Source organism: Pan paniscus, chromosome 10, assembly GCF_029289425.2.
Source record: "Pan paniscus chromosome 10, NHGRI_mPanPan1-v2.0_pri, whole genome shotgun sequence".
NCBI lineage: Eukaryota > Metazoa > Chordata > Mammalia > Primates > Hominidae > Pan > Pan paniscus.
Genome location: NC_073259.2, coordinates 118697220 through 118719927, shown reverse-complemented (window position 1 = coordinate 118719927; position 22708 = coordinate 118697220). Strand labels below are relative to the sequence as shown.

Sequence of the window (22708 nt, the reverse complement as noted above, 5' to 3'; positions counted from 1 at the left end):
CGCCTGCCACCCCGCCTGGCTAATTTTGCATTTTTAGTAGAGACAGGGTTTCACTATGTTGGTCAGCCTGGTCTTGAACTCCTGACCTCAGGTGATCCACCCACCTCAGCCTCTCAAAGTGCTGGGATTACAGGTATTAGCCACCGTGCCCGGCCAACTGTCCTGCCATTGATTGATTGATTGATTGGAGACAGAGTCTTGCTCTGTCACCCAGGCTGGAGTGCAGTGGCATGATTTCAGCTCACTGCAACCTCTGCTTCCTGGGTTCAAGCTATCCTCCTGCCTCAGCCTCCCAAGTAGTTGGGATTACAGGTGCCTGCCACCACACCTGGCTAATTTTTGTATTTTTGGTAGAGACAGGGTTTCACCATTGGCCAGGCTGGTCTCAAACTCCTGACCTCAAGTGATCCACCCGTGTCAGCCTCCCAAAGTGCTGGGATTACAGGCGTGAGCCACTATGCCTGGCCATGTCCCGCCATTTAGAAGGGCTTTTTTTTTAAGAGATGGGATCTTGCTATATTGCCCAGGCTGGTCTCGAATTCCTGGCCTCAAGTGATCCTCCCATCTTGGCCTCCCAAAGTGCTGTGATTACAGGCGTGAGCCACCATACAGAGTCTAGAAGGACATTTCTGATTTTGAGGGACAAATGCAAGTGGAGTCTGGTCAGCCCTCTCTGGACCCAATCCCCATCCCCAAGATGGCAGAGCCTATGTCTGGGTGCCTGGAAACACATTCAAGTCCCAGGAGGGCACAGGTCTGGGGACCACAGGGAAGCACACAGTTCTCAAAGGTGGGCATTTGGGGGATGCTATTGCAGGTGTCCCCAAACAAAATAGACCCGTCCCTCTTCTGGAAGCAGAGAAATGTAGCCCTTGCCTCTTCCATCGCTGACTTTATTCCAGGGTAAAAGAGAAAAAAATTATTTTGGTCTTTTTTTTCCCCACTCTTGTGTGGCTGAAACAGAGCCTGTCCCTCTTCTGGAAGCAGAGAAATGTAGCCCTTGCCTCTTCCATTGCTGACTTTGCTCCAGGGTAAAAGAGAAAAAAAATTTATTTTGGTCTTTTTTTTCCCCCACTCTCTTGTGTGGCTGAAAGCAGCAAAGCTGAAAGCAGCAAAGCAAGCCAGCTGACATGCCAGAGCGCCTGGCGACCCAGCTTCTCTGTGGCTGTGATGGGAAAGGAAACATGCTATTAAGTTGTTGGGTTTGAAATCCCAAACCCTCAATTTCAGGAGCAGAAGGAAGGAAACAGCTTCCTTGCAGCTGCAAGGGGAGCCCTGGGCCGCCCCATCAGGATATCCCCCTCCTGCCTGGGCTTAGGGCTGGGGACTGGCCCCTGAGCTGGGACACCCAGATACTCCTGCTGGGGAAAAAGACGAATGCCTGTCATAAAGTGAGTAGAGATGTTTATTCACCCACCCAACAGTCACTTATTGAGCACCTGCTGTGTACAGTGACAAATGTGGCAGACACATCTTTGCCCTCATTGAGGATTTGGCAGGCTGCAGAAAGGCAGGAATGACGGGAGCCATCACCGAGACACACATTGGTTACAAATGGAGAGAAGCCCTCCGCAGGGAGGAGGGGGGCTCTGAGAGGTCCTGGGGGTGGGGGGACCTGATCAGGGACTGGAGTCGAAGGAGGTGACACCTGCATGCTGAGCAGGAATGAGCCCCATGGATGGATGGCGTGGGAGGCTTCCAGGTAGAGGGGCTTCGTTTGCCAAGGACCTGCAGCATTGGAGGAATTGAGAAGGTTGCACGTGGATCGGGTGTGGGTGTCGCCAGCAGGCAATTGGCAAGAGAAGAGGCCAGGGAAGGTCATCCACGGGTCATGGGCTGCCTTTGAAAGCTCTAAGTGTGTGGGTGGGAGATCAGATTTGTGGAGGGACTTGGTGGCAGCAGTGAGGCCACACTGGAGTAGGTGGTGAGGCTCAGGGGTTGTAGTCTCTGCAGGTAGGATCGGCATCCAGGAAGCTCCTGGGACCCCTTTCTTGGGTGGTTTGAGATGGCCAAGGTGCTTGATATATTAATAGTTAACTGCGGTCCCTTCTTACATGGGATGGCACAACCAAGGGAGAGAATACAGGGTGATTCAGGGCCCAAGGAAGCCATGAATGACAGGACAGAGTGGAGCCAAGGGAAAGTGGTCCCAGGAGTCAGGGAGCTTCACTTTCATTCCCATGCACCGCAGGCCAGCCGTGTGCTAAGCGCCCTTCATACTTCACTCACGTCATGCTCCCATTGTTGCTCTGGGGTAGAAAATGTGGCCCACCCCATTTTCCCCGAGAGGACGCTGAAGCTTCCAGCATTGAGAGATGTGTCCAAGGTCCAGGCAGATGGGGGAGTTGGGAGCTGAGCCCAGGACTGGCCGCCCCACGGCACGGACTCTGCAGTCTTTGCCAGGGTGAGGATTTAGAATGAAGCAGCTTCTCTGAATTCTCAGCAATTTTCCTTGTGACCTGGTTCCCCTAAGAAGCAACACTCCCTGTGAACTGGCAGATTCAGGGCCCCAGGGATGAGTTTTCATAGAGGCTGGGGTTATTATCCTGGCATCGTAGTTTTGTGACCTTAGGTTGGTCTGTCTCTCATTTTTCTTTTGCACTGTTTCTTTTTTAAATTGAGGTGAGATTCACATAACAATCATTTTTAAGTAAATGATTCTGTGGCATTTATTTAACACATTCACAGTGTTGTACAAGTCACCACTATCTAGTTCCAGAGCATTTTCTTTTTTTTTTTTTTTTCTTTTTTCTTTTTCAGATGGAGTTTCACTCTTGTTGCCCAAGCTGGACTGCAATGGTGCGATCTCGGCTCACTGCACCCTCCGCCTCCCAGGTTGAAGCGATTCCCCTACCTCAGCCTCCCAAGTGGCTGGGATGACAGGCACACACCATCATGCCCAGCTAATTTTCTGTATGTTTAGTAGAAACAGGGTTTCACTATGTTAGCCAGGCTGGTCTCGAACTCTTGACCTCAGGTGATCTGCCCGCCTCTGCCTCCCAAAGTGCTGGGATTACAGGCATGAGCCACCGTGCCCAGCCCCAGAGATTTTCAAATGGAAACCTGGTACCCATTAGCAGTCACTCCCCATTCCCCCTCCCCTAGCCCTGGGCAACCTGTGAACCTGCATTCTGTCTCTGGATTTGCCATTTCTGGACATTTCATTAGATGGGATCATATAATGTGTGATCTTGTCTGTCTGCCTTCTTTGACTTAGAATGACGATTTCATAGGAGCGGGGGTCAGAACCTCATCCTTTTCATAGCTGAATATTGGGTCTGTTCCTTGTAGCTCTGTGACTTGGTTTTACCTCACATGAGCTCTCAGATCCCTTTAGTTCCAAAATAAAACCAAGGAAAAACAACAAGAAAAACCCTACTAGAGGCTTGCACCTTTATTAAGCTTGCTGAATTTGAATATGTGTGAAAACTTCATTACAAAGCAATTTGCCATGCAATTTTCACAAGAAACCACATCATAATACTTTAATTACTGAAATAATTACCTACAAGTTGAAAGGATCAAAGGATTAATAGTCTGTTCTTGCAGAGGCCTGAACTTGTTTAATTTTAACCTGAAACTGCAGAAATTGTCAAGATAATGGCAGGTTAATTTTCAGAGGCCAGAATCTACTGATCTGAGAGTGTGAGCGGCAAGGCCCTGGCGGGGGGGTGGGTACGGTGATGGCCTGGAATTTCCAAGGGAAGAGAAGGGTCACTCGAGGTCCTTTGGGGCTCCTCCCACTGCTGCATTTCCACTGCCATTATGGTAACCCCAACACTGTCACCTCCACCCTGCCATCAGTGCCCTCGCCAACATCATCACCAGCTGTCACCGTGACTGCCATCACCACCAGCTGCTTCCCACAGCCACCATCAGTGAGACCACCCACCCACTCCACACTGCTCCCCACCTGTCCTCTGTCAGCCCATCACAAAGCCCAGGAGGCTGTGTTTCCCATAGCAGCTCTCCTGAATTCTCCAGGACACCAGGACTCCTCTCCCCTTCACCATCTTCACCCACTATGAGCACACGTGAGCTGGGGCAGGCACCTCGCATCTCCAGGCAGAAGCTAGTTTGTAAGCACAGCAGCCGTCCCTGTAGCCGAGGAACCTGCAGTCGGCAGTCCCCAAGGTCCCTTCCAGGACTCGGACTGCCGAGGCAGGGCTGTGTTGAATTATTTATTGAGCATCTGTTCTGTGAGCACCCCAGCAACAGCAGTCCCCAGGAACAGAAAAATACAAACTTGCCTGGGCACGGTGGCTTATGCCTGTAATCCCAGCACTTTGGGAGGCCAAGGTGGGTGGATCACTTGGGGTTAGGAGCTCGAGACCAGCCTGGCTAACATGGTGAAACACCATCTCTACTAAAAATACGAAAATTAGCCAGGCATGGTGGTACGTGCCTGTTATCCCAGCTACTCAGGAGGCTGAAGTGGGAGAATTGCTTGAACTCAGGAGGTGGAGGTTGCAGTGAGGCGAGATCATGCCACTGTACTCCAGCCTCGGTGACAAAACAAGACTCTGTCTCAAAAAAAAAAAAAAAAAAACTGATTATTTGTTGCCATCTAGGTATGGGCAGTTTGGTTTGAGAGGTGGTATTTGGGAAACAGTGACCAAAGGTCAGAAAATGAGCCAGAGATGTTCTGGGAGGGCAGGGAAGGTGGGCAGCGCCTAGAGGCAGAGCAGGCCAGGAGGGTGGCGGGAAGGAGGCTGGCAGCTTCTATCAGAGAGGAGCTGGCCCTGCACAGCCTCCATCCTGGTGGGGCCTCTGGCAAGCTATAGCAGTAGCCTCCCATCCTTAATGGCTTTGCCCAGTGGTTTCACCCACGTGCTTCCAAGCCAGCTCTTAATGATGGGAGAGGGAGGGCCTCTGGGGGGGTCTCATGATCTCTGGCACCTTCCCTCGGCCCACAGGTCATCATCATCTGCTTGGTGGTTCTGGATGCCCTCCTGGTGCTTGCTGAGCTCATCCTGGACCTGAAGATCATCCAGCCCGACAAGAATAACTATGCTGCCATGGTAGGGGTTGACAGCTCTTCTGGGGTCTTACTGATATGTTTTGCTTGTGTTATCTGCACAGACGGGGTGCAGAGTGGAGCAGCTGACAACCCACTTGGAGTAGCAAGGTCTGTGGTAGTTTTGATAGGTGTTTTCATTTTCCTTTCCAGAATATGGATTAGCATTTACTACAAGCCGGAAACGTTGTTTCACATGATGGCTGGAATCCTGGGCGATGCTAGGCTAGTGAGCTGGAGCATGTGGGGTGGATCCACTCTGCCATCTCTGGGTCAGGAGGGGCATTCCTCCTGTCTTCTGTTGATGCTCTGCATGGTCCCCTTGCTGGGCCATCAGGGGATCTGCTGTTTATTCACTGATTCAGTTACTGAGCCCATCCCAGATGTTCACCCAAAGGGTGGTGGACATACCCTGTCTCAGTGCCAAGGGCGGAGATCAAGAGTTAAAATCATCCCTGGCTGGGCATGGTGGCTCACACCTTTAGTCTCTGCACTTTGGGAGGACAAGGCGGGTGGATCACCTGAGGTCAGGAGTTCGAGACCAGCCTGGCCAACATAATGAAACCAAATCTCTACTAAAAGTACAAAAAAGTAGCTGGGCGTGGTGGCACGTGCCTGTAATCCCAGCTACTCAGGAGGCTGAGGCAGGAGAATCGCTTGAACCCCAGAGGCGGAGGCTACAGTGAGCCGAGATAGCGCCACTGCACTCCAGCCCGGGCAACAAGAGCAAAACTCCGTCTCCAGGAAAAAAAAAAAAGCATTTCCCCCCCCCCATCCCCCGCCATGCCCTTTTTTGGAAAAACAAAATGGAATTGATATGCAAATGTATGTCTTTGCAAGTGGTGAAAACGGCAGAATATGAAACTTCCTCCTTCTTCCTGATACCTTTCCCAGAGGCAGCCCTGTGACATCTCCTATGCCAGCATAGGAGGAGAATCTTCCCTGTCCATCTGTTTGCTCCTAAATAATTGTTTTCATGTTTCTCAGAGACTGGGTCTTGAACCCCAGGGCTCAAGTGATCCACCCACCTCTGCCTCCCAAAGTGCTGGGATTACAGGCGTGCGACACTGCACTTGGCTCTCTTCCTCTATTTTTAATAGAATCCATTAACATACCTGCCATACTTATTGTCTTTTTTTCTCTCAACTTTTTATGAAAAATGGCAAAGACACATTTTGCTGTGTTTGCTTTGTCACTATACATCCCCACGGACGCACACACGTTTCCGTCTGGCCATTTGACTTCACAACCCTTCACTCCTAAATACTTCAACGTGCCTAATAAGGTTTTTCTCCCATGGAGCCATGAGAGCACCATCAGACCTAAAATAAGATCAATAGTCCCACCTAACAACCACTTTTATTCACTCATCCCAAATGTCTCTCTTTATTTTTTTTGAGACAGTCTCTATCGCCCAGGCTGGAGTGCAGTGGCACTATCTCATCTCACTGCAACGTCCGCCTCCTGAGTTCAAGCGATTCTCCTGCCTCCAGCTCCAGAGTAACTGGGATTACAGGTGCCCGCCACCACACCCAGCTAATTTTTTTATTTTTAGTAGAGATGAGATTTCACCATGTTGGCCAGGCTGGTATCGAACTCCTGACCTCAAGTGATCTGCCCACTTCGGCCTCCCAAAGTGCTGGGATTACAGGCAAGAGCCACCGTGTCCAGCCCAAGAATGTCTTTAATGGCAGTTTTTTTCAAACTAGGATAGAGAATTCCAATATTCTATTTGGTTATGTCTCCTTGGAATTTTTAATTTTTTTTTTTTACTTGAGACAGAGTCTTGCCCTGTCACCCAGGCTGGAGTGCAGGAGCACCTAACAGCTCACTGTAGTCTTGATCTCATGGGCTCAAGCCTTCCTCCCGCCTCAGCCTCCTGAGTAGCTAGAACCACAGACATGCACCACCACACCCAGCTAATTTTTAAATTTTTTGTAGAGACAGGGTTTCCTTGTGTTGCCCAGGCTGGTCTTGAACTCCCAGGCTCAAACAATCCTCCTGTCTTGGCCTCCCAAAGTGCTGGGATTACAGGTGTGAGCCACCGCACCCGGCCTCCCTGGGCTTTCTTAATCTAGAGAAATCCTCCTGCTTTTCTTTTTCCTTCATGACAATGACTCTTGGAAGAGCCCAGCCAGTAGAATGTCCCATGTTCTGGATTTGTCTGATTTTTGAGGTCTCCTGCCTTGTTTCTTCATTTCCTGCACACCACGGTTAGGTCCAGGGCTTGATCAGCAGGGAGTCTTCATTGGCTGGCGATGTTCTGGATGTGGCATTTTCAGGAGGCACACCACGCCAGGGGTCCCACTCAGTTGGGTCACTTGATTTAGGTAGTAAATGCTGGACTGCTCCACTGGCCAGGGGCATTTTTCCCGTTGCAGTGGTAAATGATCTGCCTGGTACTGCTTTGGTAGCATGCAAATATCCTCTTCCCCAGTTGGCATCTGTTGGTGATCCTTGCCTGAGTCAGTGACTACACTAGGGAATGCAAAATGGTGATTTTCTGTCTTTCCTTCTACATTTAGTAGTAGGTACTCTTCTATAAAAAAGCACTTCCCTGTTTTCCCACGTGTGTATGTATGTGTGCATGGGTATATGTGCCGCACTGTGAATTTTTTTATTCACTGTGTTACAATCAATCTTAGTCATTCTTTTCAATGTTCAGATTGTCCCAAATGTTGTCACTGTGAGCCTCTTCAAGCTGACTGCTGGGTCCTGTTGACATGACTCTGTGATGTCTTTGAAGACTTCCTTGCTGGCAAAAGACGTCCTTGCCCACATTGTACCTCCCCTGCCTCAGATCTGGAAATGGTTATCTTGGTGTGAGGACTGGTTATTTTATTTTATATTTTATTTTGTATTTTTATTTTTTGAGACAGAGTCTCACTTGTCACCCAGGCTGGAGTGCAGTGGTGCAATCTCGGCTCACTGCAAACTCTCCTCCGGGTTCAAGCAATTCTCCTGCCTCAGCCTCCCAAACAGCTGGGACTACAGGCATGCACCACCATGCCTAACTTTTTGTATTTTTTTAGTACAGACAGGTTTTCACCATGTTGGCCAACGTGGTCTCAAACTCCGGGCCTCAGGTGATCTGCCCGCCTTGGCCTCCCAAAGTGCTGGGATTACAGGCATGAGCCACTGTGCCCAGCCAGGACTAGATCAAGATCTCGGAACCCTTTTCACTTTACACCTACCTTGGTGATCACTCCTAATTGGAACATATGGATCTGCCTCCATTCATTCATTCATTCAGTTATTTTAGAGATGGGGTCTTGCTATGTTGCCCAGACTGGCCTCAAACTGGGCTCTTGGCAGGAGGCCCCACCTAGCCTCCTGAGTAACTGGGACTATCGGCTCCAGCCACCACACCCAGCTTAATCTTTTTAACAAGTGTGTCCTTAGGGCCCCATATGGAGGTGCCACCATTCATTTCAAGAGTAACTTCTAATGGACATTTTTGTCTAATGGACATTTCTGTTGTCTTACAATGAAGAAAGTATTTGTTCTGCAAACAGTGCTGCAGTAAATATCCTTAGTCCCTGTGCACACAGGAGCTCAGCTGTAGGGTAAGTTCTTAGCCATGGAATTGCTGGTCCAAAGGGTCTGGAGGATGCTTTAATTCTGACATTGCCTAATTGCCCTTTAGAGAGCAGGTGCCTCATCTGTGGTGTTCACAGCTGTGTTTCCAGCACTGGGCATCTGGATTTGTTCAACAGATGAATTCTCTTGCTGGTGACCAGGCAGGTGCATGTGAGGGCAGCTTGACCTCCCAGAGGCCCAATCTCCCCTGACTGTGGTTCCTTGTCCCCTTCAGGTATTCCACTACATGAGCATCACCATCTTGGTCTTTTTTATGATGGAGATCATCTTTAAATTATTTGTCTTCCGCCTGGAGTTCTTTCACCACAAGTTTGAGATCCTGGATGCCGTCGTGGTGGTGGTCTCATTCATCCTCGACATTGTCCTCCTGTTCCACGAGCACGAGTTTGAGGCTCTGGGCCTGCTGATTCTGCTCCGGCTGTGGCGGGTGGCCCGGATCATCAATGGTACGTCTCCTGCACTCCCAGGCTGTGGATGGAGAGTAGGGGCCCAGGCATACATCCAAGGCCTGACTGCGCAGTCACTCTGGGTGCCTGAGCTCACAGTGGCTCCTGTTATGGAGGCCTCCCCTCTGCCCCCTCACCTCCCTCTCCTCCTTTCTTCCTCTTCAGCCCTTTAGGAGCTGGTTATAAGCAGGTTTACGTCAAGCAAATAAAATGAAACAGGTTGGGTGCAGTGGTCATGCCTGTAATCCCAGCACTTTGGGAGGCTGAGGCAGGAGGATCACTTGAGCCCAGCAGTTCGAGACCAACCTGGGCAACATGGTGAAACCCCCATCTCTACAAAAAAAAAAATACAAACATCAGTTGGGTGTGGTGGTGCACACATGTAGTCCCAGCCACTGGGGAGGCTGAGGTGGGAGGATTGCTTGAGCCCAGGATTTGGAGGCTGCAATAAGCCAAGATTGTGCACTGCACTCCAGCCTGGGTGACAGAGCCAGACCCCATCTCAAAAAAAAAAAAAAAAAAAAAAAAAAAAACTGGACTCTTGTCAAAGGAAAGAAAAAAAAGCCTTTCAGTTCCTACAGAAGATGCCTGTTATGGGGAAAGGGGGCATTTCCCAGCCTGTGCTTTCGTGGCATCTATGGACACCGCTGCTATGCACCCACATGATTGTGAACAGGTTCTAGGTTAAGAATCCTAATGCTCATCTTGTCAGTGATTATTTTTAAGGATTTCTCAGCCATGCCAGCTAAAGAGAGATACTGTGTAACTGGGTACTAAGTAGCTTAGACACGAAACCCTGACCTCCCAGTTCTGATGCCCTAAAGTGATGACTGTCTTGCGTGTCTGTCACCACTCCTCCAAACTCTACACAGGTGTAAGAATACAGATTTTTTTCCTGAGTGGTTAAGTTAGAAACCAGTATCACTGAGACCCCCAATTTTATTTCAGGGATTATCATCTCAGTTAAGACACGTTCAGAACGGCAACTCTTAAGGTTAAAACAGATGAATGTACAATTGGCCGCCAAGATTCAACACCTTGAGTTCAGCTGCTCTGAGAAGGTAAGACGACACATCTGGGGACCGGGCGTGGTGGCTCATGCCTGTAATCCTAGCACTTTGGGAGGCCAAGGCAGGTGGAGCACCTGAGGTTCGGAGTTCGAGACCAGCCTGACCAACATGGAGAAACCCTGTCTCTGCTAAAAATGCAAAATTAGCTGGGCATGGTGGCACGTGCCTGCAATCCTAGCTACTCAGGAGGCTGAGGCAGGAGAATTGCTTGAACCCGGGAGGCGGAGGTTGTGGTGAGCCAAGATCGCGCCATTGCACTCCAGCCTGAGCAACAAGAGCAAAACTCTGTCTCAAAAAAAAAAAGACATCTGGGAAGCTGGCCTCTGCCGCAGCACCCGCCTGCAGCAGAGCGCTGCTCATGCACCTTCATGCACCTAGAGCGCCCTTCCCTGGGCTGAGCCTGCCTTGTCCTTTCAGATCCAGCCCAGGCGTCACATCCTCCCTGAAGCTGTGCCCACCCCCACATCCCAGGGCTCTGCCAGGTCCCCCACGTTTGTCTTCTCACTGCTGTCACTGCTGCTCAGTGAAGCCTATCTGATTGTAGCAGTCTCCTCAGCAGACTGAATGCCACAAACAGCGTAGCTTTCATTCATCTCTGTGGTCCTGTGCCTGGGGCTCACTGAATGATTGTCACATCCCTGGCGAGGCTCAAAGTAAATTCCAGTGTTTGTCTGCTTTTGCAATAGGAACAAGAAATTGAAAGACTTAACAAACTATTGCGACAGCATGGACTTCTTGGTGAAGTGAACTAGACCCGGACCAGCTCCCCTCAAAAAGAAGACACTGCTTCATGGGCCTGTGCTGTCACGAGAGGAACAGCTGCCCCTCCTGGGCCGCTTGGTGAGAGGTTTGGTTTGATACCTCTGCCTCCCTACTGCCAGCATGGATTCTGGGTGGACACAGCCTTGTGGAAGGTCCAGTACCACCAAGAGCTGCCCATCCACTCCCACCCCACACTGTATCAAATGTATCACATTTTCTCATGTTGAACACTTTAGCCTTAATTGAAAATGAGCAACAAAGCTGGACAATTGCTAGTTGTATATAAAATTTAATCTCACCGAATGTAGTTTTCAAATTTCACGTGTATATTAAGGAACTGATGCATCTGAGCATTCTGAAAGAAAGAAAAAGAAGCTACTTTAGCTGTCACCCCATTCTAGAAAAGTCTCTTATTTTCAAGCTGTTCTAAATAGCTTCCCTTGTCTCAGTTTCCCCAAAAGGGGTACCCAGGCCCCTCCTCTGTGTGCCCCAGCTGCATCAGCCAGCTTCTAGGTGGCTCCATTGTTTTCTGCCACCTGACAACATTTTTCCTCAATTACTGTACAACTACTGTATAAAATAAACTCTCTTTTCCCTGGACCCTCCTACTGTATTCTTTCCTCTGTGGCACCCATACCAGCCTGCCAGTCGGAGAGCAAGCTAGCTACAGTGCCTGGTGCAGAAATGGCAATTAGACCCAAGACTCCACTATAATTAACAAGGTATTTGGGGGAAGATCCCCTTGTAAGGGCTGTGTACTCTTCTCGCATGATTTTATCTAATATTTTGCTATTTTTTTGTACTCATTTCAACCGGACCCAAAAAGGAAAAAACCTGAACTGAGTATTTTTAAAATAACTAACTCAAAGCAGGGGATGAATGAACTGGCCAAATCCCCCTTGCCTCTGCTGCTTCAAGTCCTGTTCATGTTCTTTACCATCTCCCCAAAGACTTTTTGGGTTCTATCATCTATGACCTATGTGTTAAGCATATTCCCCATTCAAAAGTCAGACAGACAGAATAACATTTCCAAAAGGAAAAAAGGCGGGAAGGGAGTGGAGAAGGGCAGTGTGCTGGTTTGGAGGCAACCTCAAAGGTTAGAAGTATAATAAGGCTAGGCATGGTGGCTCACACCTGTAATCCCAGCACTTTCAGAGGCCGAGGCAGGAGGAGCACCTGAGCCCAGGAGTTTGAGACCAGCCTGGTGAACACAGCAAGACCCCATCTCTACAAACTATATTAAAATTAGCCAGGTGTTGTGGTGTGCACCTGTAGTCCCAGCTATTAGGAGGCTGAGGTGGGTAGATCGCTTGAGCCCAGGAGGTCAAGGCTGCAGTGAGCCATGATCACACCACTGCACTCCAGCCTGGGCAGCAAAGCGAGACCCTCAAAAAGTATAAAATGCAGTATCCCCTAGGGACTTCTAGCCCCACGTGCACACTTTCCAAAGGGGATGACCTCAGAGGAGGGGCGTAGTTTCCTCACTTACGTCAAACAAACGGGAAGAAGAAGTTAAAGGGCAGCCTGGCATTGATGGCTGGTGGAGCTCTGAAGCCTGCCTCTGCAGGTGCAGACACATCCACAAAAGTAACCGCAGTGGAAATAAGAATCGTCCTTTCATTTCCTGAGTTGGCCTGTAATAAACAGAGAGATGCAAGGCCCACCCTCCAGTGTGCTCCCAGAATGACAACAATGAGACACTTTTGATTCTCTTCCTCACCCAACTACTGTCAGTTCATGAATCTGATAGGTCCTGGAGCACTAATTGGCCATTAACTTGGATGAGAGAAACAATTTTACCAGGGTGTCTGATTAACACGTGAATATCATAATTTTCATGAGAATTTTAAAGATCCAATCTGAACCAGAATGCTAATGTAAATAGAACCATCGTCAGTGTTTCTAAGTAAAAGAATGACTGCTGAAATATTTTATGAACCCCCATGGTTTAAATTATAATCTTTTTCACAAAGTAATACCTGTCACCTACCACACTTGAGTTGTGTCTAGACTTCTGTCTTAACCTATGCCTTTAAACTAGGTTAGGCCTACCTCAGGAAAGGAGGATGAAATTAGATTTGCAGTTACATTGACTATTTTGGCCTGTGGATTCAGCAGGGATCCGTATTTAGTCCACTTCACTTCTATAACCAAAGCCCCTGGGAGCTGGCAGGAATCCTGCAAAACAAAATGCTGTTAATCCATTAGAATCTTACAAAACTGCAAGTCAGACTTAATCTGCAGTTCAGAGTTTTAATTATAAAAGGTTTCACATATTACAAAATGTTCTGAACAAGAAAATGAATAGACTCTACAAGTTCAGATAAAAACAGCTTAGAGAATATACGTGTTTTAAAGTAACTCAATGCCCCAAAAATATTTTTAACAGCTGAAGCGTAATTTTTTCATCTCCTCCTATTTCTAAAAATGCCAACATCACCTGAAACTGCGGTAGTGCCGATACCCAACTGTGGACCATTTAGGGCCATAACTGCTCTAACTTCATCTACCTGTTTATAGCGGCCTCACAGACTTCAGGAAAGAAACTGGTGGGAGGGATGGAGGGGGAGAAATAATTATTAGCAGACAAAACCTGATTGCATGTCATGTTAAAATGCTCTAAGGGGAAATTTAAGTGCTTTCTTTTCATTTATCTAATTTCATCAATTGGCAATTAAGATGTGACATCTGGGTATCCAGGCAGTGTCCGTATGTTGTCAAAGACATCAACTCTTCAACTGCATCAGGAACACTGCTGGTGCCACGAAGGAGCTGAGCTGCCCCTTTGGTTGGCTGCTTTGGCAGCCAGCTCTAAGGCCTCTGACCCAAGGGAAAAAGGGGCCGTGGGCTTTCCAGGGCTTTTTCCTGCCTTGGCAGTCTCTCCAGTTGGCAAATGTGGTAACTGTTGAAGCTGCAGGCTGGGTACGTGGGGACTCCATGGTACTATTCTACTTTTGTGTGTGTCTGACATTTTTTCACTAAAAAAAAAAAAAGCTTTAAAATACATCTCTTCAGGATATGAAAACCTCACAGGCCTGCTAAATTTGGTGGCTGCAAAAAAAGCACTGATGGAATTCCTTAGCTTGGAACCGCCTTTAAAAACCATGCAGACTGAACAATCCTCTCGAATATCCTGTTCTTAGGAGACAATGCAGCATGCAGCTGGTGGAAACTGAGTTTAGCAGGTGCTCGTGCCTGCCTCTACCTGGGTTGCCGGCAGAGTTGGTACAAAACCTGCTGCTGCAGGCCCTCTGAGCACCCAGGATCAGCACAGACCCTGACAGTGCCATGTGCGCACTGCTGCCTCTCCTCCCAACCCATGTCTTCCCTTCTGAGGAGGAGTAATAACTGCACATCTTCACCCATGGCCAAGAAGCCAGAAGCGATGTGCCTGGTTCTGGTGGGAGAGTTGAGCCAAGATTTCGCAGTGGAACGGCAGGGACTGAGTAATCCCGGGTCTCTGCTGGCCTCGGTGGGAGGGCGGATCAGAGAAGTGAGCAGTCCTCACCCCCATTATGCCCATGCTAGAAATATTCGGAGCGGATAATGAGAGGTCTGAAGAAAGCGTGACAGGAACAAGCTGGGCAATTACAGGCTAAGATGGAGAGCACGCCCCTGGGCCAGGGCCGGCCCACACGCTGACTGCTAAGACAAAAGAAAAAGGTGGGCAGAAGCATCATGTGTGACTGGGAACCTATCTGTAGGATTGTCAACTTCCATTCAACTCTGTGAGGAACTGTGGCAGTGAAAACTCTCAGGTGTGGGCTGCCTGTGTAGAACAGGGGACAATGGGTGGGAGAGCCACATGCACGGAAGTCAGTCTCAGTCTTTGATACAGGACTCAACATTCGTCTATCGTGTCATGAGATGCCTGGAGAGGGCTCGGGGGACACCAGCAATCACAATGATGGTAGCAACAGGATGAGGATCACAGTGGTTCCCATTTATGGACCACTAGGCACCATGCCCAGGGCCACATAAATGTTACCTCACTTAACCCTCTCAATGCCCCATGAGGCCATTCACTCACTATTGACTAGCGTTCCCATTTCACAGATGAAAACAGAGGCTCAAAGCCATAAAACTGCTGGCCAGAAGCAACATTGCTAACAAGGGGCAAAAATCAGTATCCAAGATTCAGCCCGCGCTCCCACTCAGGGCCATCCTGCCTCCTTAACAGCTGGCTTCCCCGGCTGCCTTCATCACACCACCTGGAAGACAGAGACCGCTAGCATGGAACCTGTACCTTCTCCCCTTTACCTTCCTGTTGAATGACTGGGTGATGAAGTGGATGGGCACCCAGTCCAGCATGTCCTGGGCCTGGGAATTTCCAAAAGGGGCCACGTAATCTGGGAAGCCCTGGCCCCACAGCAGGCTCTTCACCTTCTGTGCTACGAGCTGACACGGGAGAGCTCCAGTCAGTCTTGGTGAAGGAAAAAGAAGTCAACTGAATGAGGCTGTTGTTCATCCACCAGCAGTTTTTCTTTATTTTCTTCTTCCTTTCCTTCCCTTCCCTTTATTTATTTATTTTTGAGATAAGGTCTCACTCTGATGCCCAAGCTGGAGTGCAGTGGCACCATCATAGCTCCCTGCAGCCTCAAACTCCTGGGCTCATGCAATCCTCCCAGAGTGCTGGGACTACAGGAGTGAGCCACCACACCCAGCCCACCAGCAGTTTTTTGTTTTTTAAGTTTTGATTTTTGGTTTTTTTGTTTTGTTTTGAGATGGAGTTTGCTCTGTTGCCCAGGCTGGAGTACAGTGAGGCAATCTTGGCTCACTGCAACCACCGCCTCCCAGGTTCAAGTGATTCTCCTGCCTCAGCCTCCTGAGTAGCTGGGACTACAGGTGCCCACCACCATGCCTGGCTAATTTTTTTGTATTTTTAGTAGAGACGGGGTTTCACCATGTTGGCCAGGCTGGTCTCGAACTCCCAACCTCAGGTGATCTGCCCACATCAGCCTCCCGAAGTGCTGGGATTACAGGCGTGAGCCACTGCTCTCAGCCCCACCAGCAGTTCCATTCCTTCCCAGTTTCATTATCTTCTCATTCTCCAAATGAGGGATTATCTGACAGAAGCTAAAGAGTCTCTAACTTTGCAAAATCTTTACCTGTGAGATGATGAGTCTAAAACAGTGTTTCCCAAACTGTGTTCCACTGAAGATCTGTACAAGAAGGGTTTCATGGCCAAAGTTGGGGAAGCACTGAACCTCCACATCCCCATGTCCCTCCTGAGGCACATTTGCCTATTAAAGGCTCTGATGAGTAATACAGGAAGGAACCATTGTTTTAACTTTAATTTGGTGTTTCCCAAACGTATTGGACCACGGACCTACCCCTACTGATGTCTTGTGGAAATGTATTCCATGGAACCCTCTCCCTTTGAGAAATGCTGGTCTAAATGGATCAGAACTAATAATGTAAATGGTGGCTGGATGTGCTGGCTCACACCTGTAATCCCAACATGTTGGGAGGCTGAAGCAAGAGGAGCACTTGAGCCCAGGAGTTCGAGACCAGCCTGGGAAACAAAGGGAGACCCTGTCTCTACCAAAATTTTAAAAATTAGCCAGGTGTGATGGTACCCGCATGTGGTCCCAGCTATTAGGAGGCTGAAGCAGGAGGATTGCTTGAGCCTGTAGGCCAAGGCTGCAGTGAGCCTGATGACGCCACTGCACTCCAGCCTGGGCAACAGGGGGAGACCCTGTCTCAAAAAATAATATAAGTAAATGGTAAATATTGGTCTAACCAAAATAATGATCCAATGACCCTGGGAAGATGCGGGAAGTGTGTGGGTCATGAGGTAGGGGATGAAGGGGAAAGAGCCAAACCTTTGTCTTCCTTAATGGAAACAATAAAAAATTCATAAAACCAAAAAAATCAAGAAGTAGCATTATATGCAGGTTATTTCAAGATTTGGGGGTAGAATTTGAAAAAAACAGCTACAAGAGTTGAAAGTGGTTGCCTCCAAGGTGGGGCAAATGAGGGTAAGAACTATTTTTATAACAAGCCGTGCAGCGCTGTTTGATATTTTACATTATGTACATATTTGATAAGATAAAAACAGATCATATTCAGGCTTCCTCTCACTGGTTTTGATGTGCTGTGTATATTAAAATTGAGAAACATAAGAAATATTGTCAGGGGAAATATTTTTGCTGTGAACTCAAATGCTAAACAACCTTAAAAATGAAACATACAGGCCAGGCACAGTGGCTCACACCTGTAATCCCAGCACTTTAGGAGGCTGAGATGGGAGGATTGCTTGAGCCCAGGAGTTCAACATCAGCCTGGGCAACATAGTGAGATCCTGTCTCTACAAAAAAAAAAAAAAAAAAAATTCAAAAATATTAGGCCGGGCATGGTGGCTCACACCTGTAATCCCAGCACCTTGGGAGGCCAAGGCAGGCAGATCACCTGAGGTCAGGAGTTTGAGACCAGCCTGGCCAACATGGTGAAACCCCGTCTCTACTAAAAATACAAAATTTAGCTGGGCATGTTGCCACATGCCTGTAGTCCCAGCTACTCAGGAGGCTGAGGCAGGAGAATTGCTTGAACCCAGAGGCAGAGGTTGCAGTGAGTTGAGATTATACCACTGCACTCCAGACTGGGTGACAGAGGGAGACTTTGTCTCAAAAAAAAAAAAAAAGCCGGATGTGGTGGTGCATGCCTGTAGTCCCAACTACTTGGGAGACTGAGGCGGGATCCCTTGAGCCCAGGAGGTCAGGGCTGCAGTGAGCTATAATGGCACCACTGTACTCCAGCCTAGGAGACAGAGCGAGACCCCATCTCTTAAAAAAAGAAAAAGAAACATACAAAGCCTTGAAATTTTTGCTTTGCCGTATTTAATAACAAAAATGATTGTAACAGTTTTGCTACTATTCATGCATGATGATATACTATATGTGGCTTTCATGTGAGCTCATCAGCTGATGCAGAGATTTGATTAAAATGGGGAAAAGTGAGAATGCTTTGTTTTCTGATCAGCACAAGTTCAAACAGAAACAAGTGACTCTTTTACCTTAGTTTACAGCCAGATTGCATAGTGTAACCAAATAATACTGGGGTCCGGACCCCCTCCAGTGCTAAGCAGTCTTGCTCAGTTGTGCTATGAAGAATAGTAAGCTGTCCATATCTATTTGTGGTCTGAATAATCCCAGACATTCACAGACAGTTAAGGGACAACTGCCTAGTGCTGGAGCAGCCTGGTTCTCAGGTAAGAAGACAGTGTCACTTGTGTGACATGAGGGAGACCCAAATACACTTTTTCTGGGCCTCTGGGATTTTGACAGCTATTTCCCAGGAGCAGGCAAAAAAACAGTTCTATTTTCCTTAATAAATGGATTCTCAGAAGAAAAATTCTCAGAAACTGGCCCTTTGAAATTCTAAATTTTCAAAATCACTACATCTGTTTAGGAGTGTCTGTTTAAATGTGAAATTAAAAACATTTAAATGTCAACTTTTCTCTCTTAAGATTTTCGTTGTAAAACACTGACATATTTTGTGGCTTAATGGCAGGCTGAAAAAAAAAAGGAGATTAAAAAAAAAAAACACTGACATTTTCCCAGGACGTGCTGTCTCACCCCCAACTGCCAGTCTCCCCCCAGCCCACCTGCTGTGTAGCCAGACTGGCCGCCCACCAGAGCCGCCTGCAGGAAGCTCGGCCTGGACTGCTCTCTCCTTCCCACAAGCAGCCCAGGGGAGCCTCAGCGATAAAGAGCAGTGCAGCCCACGCACATGGAGAGAGGAATAAATCCACCCTCTACAGAACCAAAAAGGATATCCCTTATGAGGCTGGAATCCAGCAGCTAATGGGAGCCCCACGACATAACCAGGGTTTCCACTGAGAGGGACTGGCTGGGTATTTTCCTGAAAGACAATGCAGAAATGCCCCCAAATAATTCTCATTTTAATAAGGAAATGGCAGGAAGAAAAATGCTTCTTTCATAATAAAATATGGAATTACCAACCAATAAAAGAATTTCTCCCTCCCTACTCAGAACTATAAATACATCTGCCAGGTGTAGGAGTACATCATACTGTAAAAGAACAAGCTAATGTGGAAGGGAATCTTTTCCCAAAAGGAAAAAAGATACAAGGAGAATGCTTGGTTTCATTACAAATGCACAGGCTACACAAAGCCCTCTGTTCACTACAAAGGCTTGGATGTAATAGTTAGAAATTCAGTTTTATCCACTGAGAAGTCATTATTTCTTTTTAACTTGGCAATTAAATACTTATGCCAAATTGATCAACCTTACCTGAAGAAAATGAATTTCAAACTTTTGCTGCAGTGGGACCACTACGCTGCTAACTGTCCCCAGAAGGAATGAGAGATCAGCTTTGGTGACTTCACCTGCATCTGTGTATGTGAGGCTGTACTTTACCTAAAAACAAAATGATACTCCAAATATACCTGTTCCATTACATTTCAGAAGCTGTATGAATAACTGAAAACACCCATAGATAGCAAATCTTTCCCTGTTTCTCCATGTGTTGAAGCCTTGCTCTGCTGTCCAGTTGGATTATGAGAGGTGTTCCCTCAGCACCACCCCTAGCAGACAGGGTCATCTGAGCCACTCTGCCCAATTACAGAAGTTCCACATAAGCTGGTCCAAGCAGAATGCAATAAGCCTATCTCTGCAGAGGAAACATGTTAAAACAAAAACAGCAACAACAAAAATATTTTGATGTATTCCGGCAAGTCACTAAGTTTGTGGAGACAAGAGGTGTCCTTTGATGAGACAGCAGAAAGACAAGCAGGCAGCTGAGCCAAGAAAAGCCACACCATGGGCTGGGACAGAGCGTCCTCGGAGGGCGTCCAGTTACCCCGGCGCGACAGGAGGCTTAAGTCTGCCACAGACAAGCTCTCGAAGCCAAATTCGGCACCTACCTCAAGAACAACATTCACGCAAAGGCTAAAGTGTCCAGCGTTGACGAGAGTCGGCTGCAGCACATCAGTGTCCTCCCGTCGGGTGAGTGTTTTATTTAGAGACTGAATGACGATGGACTGAACAGTGATAGGGACCTGCAGAGTGAAGACCTGGAGTGTTGAAGATGCTCTACCCAGGGAGGATGGGCTAAAATAACCAACGAACTGGAAAGAAACCTCCCCTGATATATGGCCAAGTAGGGGGAAGCATGCTACACAACAGTGTATATACTATGATCCACATTTGCAAAAGTAATAAACATATATACATTCACAAAGAAAATACTTGAGAGGATATAACCAAAACTTTAAAAGTAGTTACCTCTGAAAACATAAAGTTTACACAAAAACTTGTACACAAATGTTCACAGCTGCACTATCATAATAGCTAAAACCAAAAACCACCTAAATGTCCATCAACTGATGAATGGATAAATACAAAGTCTAGCCTTACAAAGGCATATGACTCATCCCTAAAAATAGTACTAATACATGCCACAGTACAGATGAATCTTAAAAACATGCTAAGTCATGGAAGCCAGACACAAAAGGCCACAGTTCTAATTCCATTTATACGGAATGTCCAAATAGGCAAACCCGTAGAGACGAAAAGTAGATCGGTGGTTGCCAGGGGATGGGGGACAAAGCTGGGGAAGAATGAGGAGTGACTGCTAACACAAGGCTCCTTTTTGGGGTGATGGAAATGTTCCAGAATTAGTGGTGATGGTTGCACAACCTGTGACTATACTAAAAACCACAGAATTGTATACTTTAAAATGGTGAGTTTTATGGTATATGAATTATATCTCAAATATACACAAAACTCCATCACACTGTCAAGCACACATATATATCCTCACCTCCAAAACACAACTCCTACACACTCCATACCCACACATGCACATTCACATGCAGTCCCAGGATATATATCCTTAAGCCCCCACACACCCCCGAATATTCATTTGACCCAATTTATACACAACTTCTATACAAGTGCAAGCATGCTCACACACACATACACACACACACACACACACAGTGGTTTCTCTGGGTGGTGGGATTATGAGCAACAAAAAACAGACACAGACAAACATTTTCAGCAGCACCAGGGAAGCCCTGCTTATCCCAGTGCTATTAAAGGACATTTTGCATTCATGGCCACCACCAGCAGAGTAACAAGGCATCAAGCCATCCTCTAAAGGTAGCTGAGCCTCCTCGTACTATAGGATGAATCTGTCATTTGCTCTAAACTTCAATTCTTAGAAACCACTGTTGAGGAAGGAGCCTCATGTATCTATTAACAGTTGTTTATACCACTTTGAACTTGCACTCAATCATGCACCATGCTGTTTATAATTCAAAATGACCAAGTATTTAAGCAGTTATTTTAGAGATAAATAAGCAGTCCTTATGTGTCTGCTCCCATGACCAAGAAGACGTGCGAGTCAAAACCTCTCATAGAAGAAAGTGACATGACTCAGTAACAAAGACGTGAGCTGTCATGTGACGAGAATGGCAGAAGGGCAATGCTAGTCACTGTGAGGCCCTCTGCATAACATGCCGCTCCAAGGGGTTTCAGCATGGAGGGGGTCCTAGGCTGTGATTCAATTAGCTCTTGTTTAACACAAGGGCAACCCCGGGTTCCTTACTCTGAGCATAGTGGCCCCCGATTCAGCAATGACACCGGGTTCCAAGAAAGAGCATAGCCTGCCATACCAGCCTCTGCTGGAGCCACTTCCATGGTGTGTGCGTGGAATTGGCAAAAACCGAAGGATTCAGTGTCAATGAGCTTTGGAGAGTCCTGGTGTCAATGGCAGGAGCTGCCCTCATCTCGACAGCTCACTCAACTGTCACGAGAAGGAAACAGTAGCGCTGTGCTGATTTCCTTGATTCCTCTTCTACCACATACCATTCCCAAACCACACACACACTGGTAAAGAACTCCAGCATACTCAATGAAACTACAGGGCTACCCTGGAATCTTTCACTGATGGCTCCACAGATACTGACAATTATTCCAGGCAATCATAACAGTCTTCACTTAGTGGGGAGATTAGACCCAATTTCTATACTCCTGATCCTCTAACCTTAAAATCTGCTTTTTAAGAAAATTTTTAACAAATTTCTACTATTAGTTTACATGCTTGTCCTTTAGAGCACAACCTTTGGTGTCACACAGACCTAAGTTGGAAGTCCCAGTCTGCCACGTCCTGTGTGGCCACAGGATGCAAAGAAGGAAGGTGTGTGAAGCCTGTCACATGGGCTCACAGAGTAGAGCTGGCCCAGTATGGTGGTAAAGTATAAGGTCCCTGGGGCCAGATCACCTAGATCCCTGTCCCAGCTCTGCCACTTCCCAGCTGTGCAGCCATGGGCAAGCTCATTCATCTCCTGTGACTCATCTGCCAGAGAGTGACAGTAACTGAACCTACCTCCTAGGACAGCCAAGAGGATTCAAAGACGTCAGACACATACAGCACTTAGAACAGTCCTGGCACCTGCTCCAAGCCTTCCAGTAACATCCATCACATTCCTCATAATAGGTCTTCCCACCCTGAATGGACCCACCTTCTTCCTAGTCATTCATCACTAAATGCGTAACTCATTGAGTGCCCAGTACCTACTGGACGCTGCGTTAGAAATAAGGATATATCATGAACAAGGCTGATAGGGCTGCTGCCCCCACAGACGGTTCCAGTTTTGAGTGGTAAAATCCAAGCACTCTCTAGGGGTTGGAGGGAGGTGAGAGCTAGCCCATTGCATGACTTTCACACTGCATTCCTGGGAGCCCTAGGGTTCTTCACTGGGACCAAAGAGGAGAGAGAAGGAGACTGGGCAGGTGGAGGGCTTCAGGCCCCATCCCTGCTCCAACCAGCACAGCTCCACATTC

General features: G+C 47.6%; 2 protein-coding genes across 23 annotated transcripts in view; one reads left to right on the top strand and one right to left on the bottom strand.

The window, feature by feature from the left end:
- Nucleotides 1-11495, top strand: part of HVCN1 (hydrogen voltage gated channel 1) — a 40715-nt gene extending 29220 nt beyond the window's left edge. For 9 of the 10 annotated variants that reach the window (XM_063593651.1, XM_014347326.4, XM_063593654.1 and 6 more), the window contains 4 exons: nt 4917-5021; nt 8832-9063; nt 10012-10124; nt 10820-11495. In XM_063593651.1, coding sequence (XP_063449721.1) covers nt 4917-5021; nt 8832-9063; nt 10012-10124; nt 10820-10885 — 516 coding nt within the window. In that variant the 3' untranslated portion in view covers nt 10886-11495. The remainder of the gene's footprint in view (nt 1-4916; nt 5022-8831; nt 9064-10011; nt 10125-10819) is intronic. The other variant, XM_063593656.1, reaches the window with a different exon arrangement.
- TCTN1 (tectonic family member 1) overlaps nt 1-22708 on the bottom strand; it is a 71043-nt gene that overhangs the window by 24394 nt on the left and 23941 nt on the right. For 4 of the 13 annotated variants that reach the window (XM_034934478.3, XM_034934476.3, XM_034934482.2 and 1 more), the window contains 8 exons: nt 19783-19917; nt 19151-19276; nt 18673-18758; nt 17911-18051; nt 15156-15318; nt 12948-13073; nt 12385-12529; nt 11169-11250 (listed from right to left, as the gene is read on the bottom strand). In XM_034934478.3, the coding sequence (XP_034790369.1) occupies nt 12386-12529; nt 12948-13073; nt 15156-15318; nt 17911-18051; nt 18673-18758; nt 19151-19276; nt 19783-19917 (921 nt within the window). In that variant the 3' untranslated portion in view covers nt 11169-11250; nt 12385. Of the gene's footprint in view, nt 1-3381; nt 4524-11168; nt 11251-12384; nt 12530-12947; nt 13074-15141; nt 15319-17910; nt 18052-18672; nt 18759-19150; nt 19277-19782; nt 19918-22708 lie in introns of those variants that run through there. The other 9 variants (XM_063593647.1, XM_063593649.1, XR_004665432.4 and 6 more) reach the window with 8 other exon arrangements.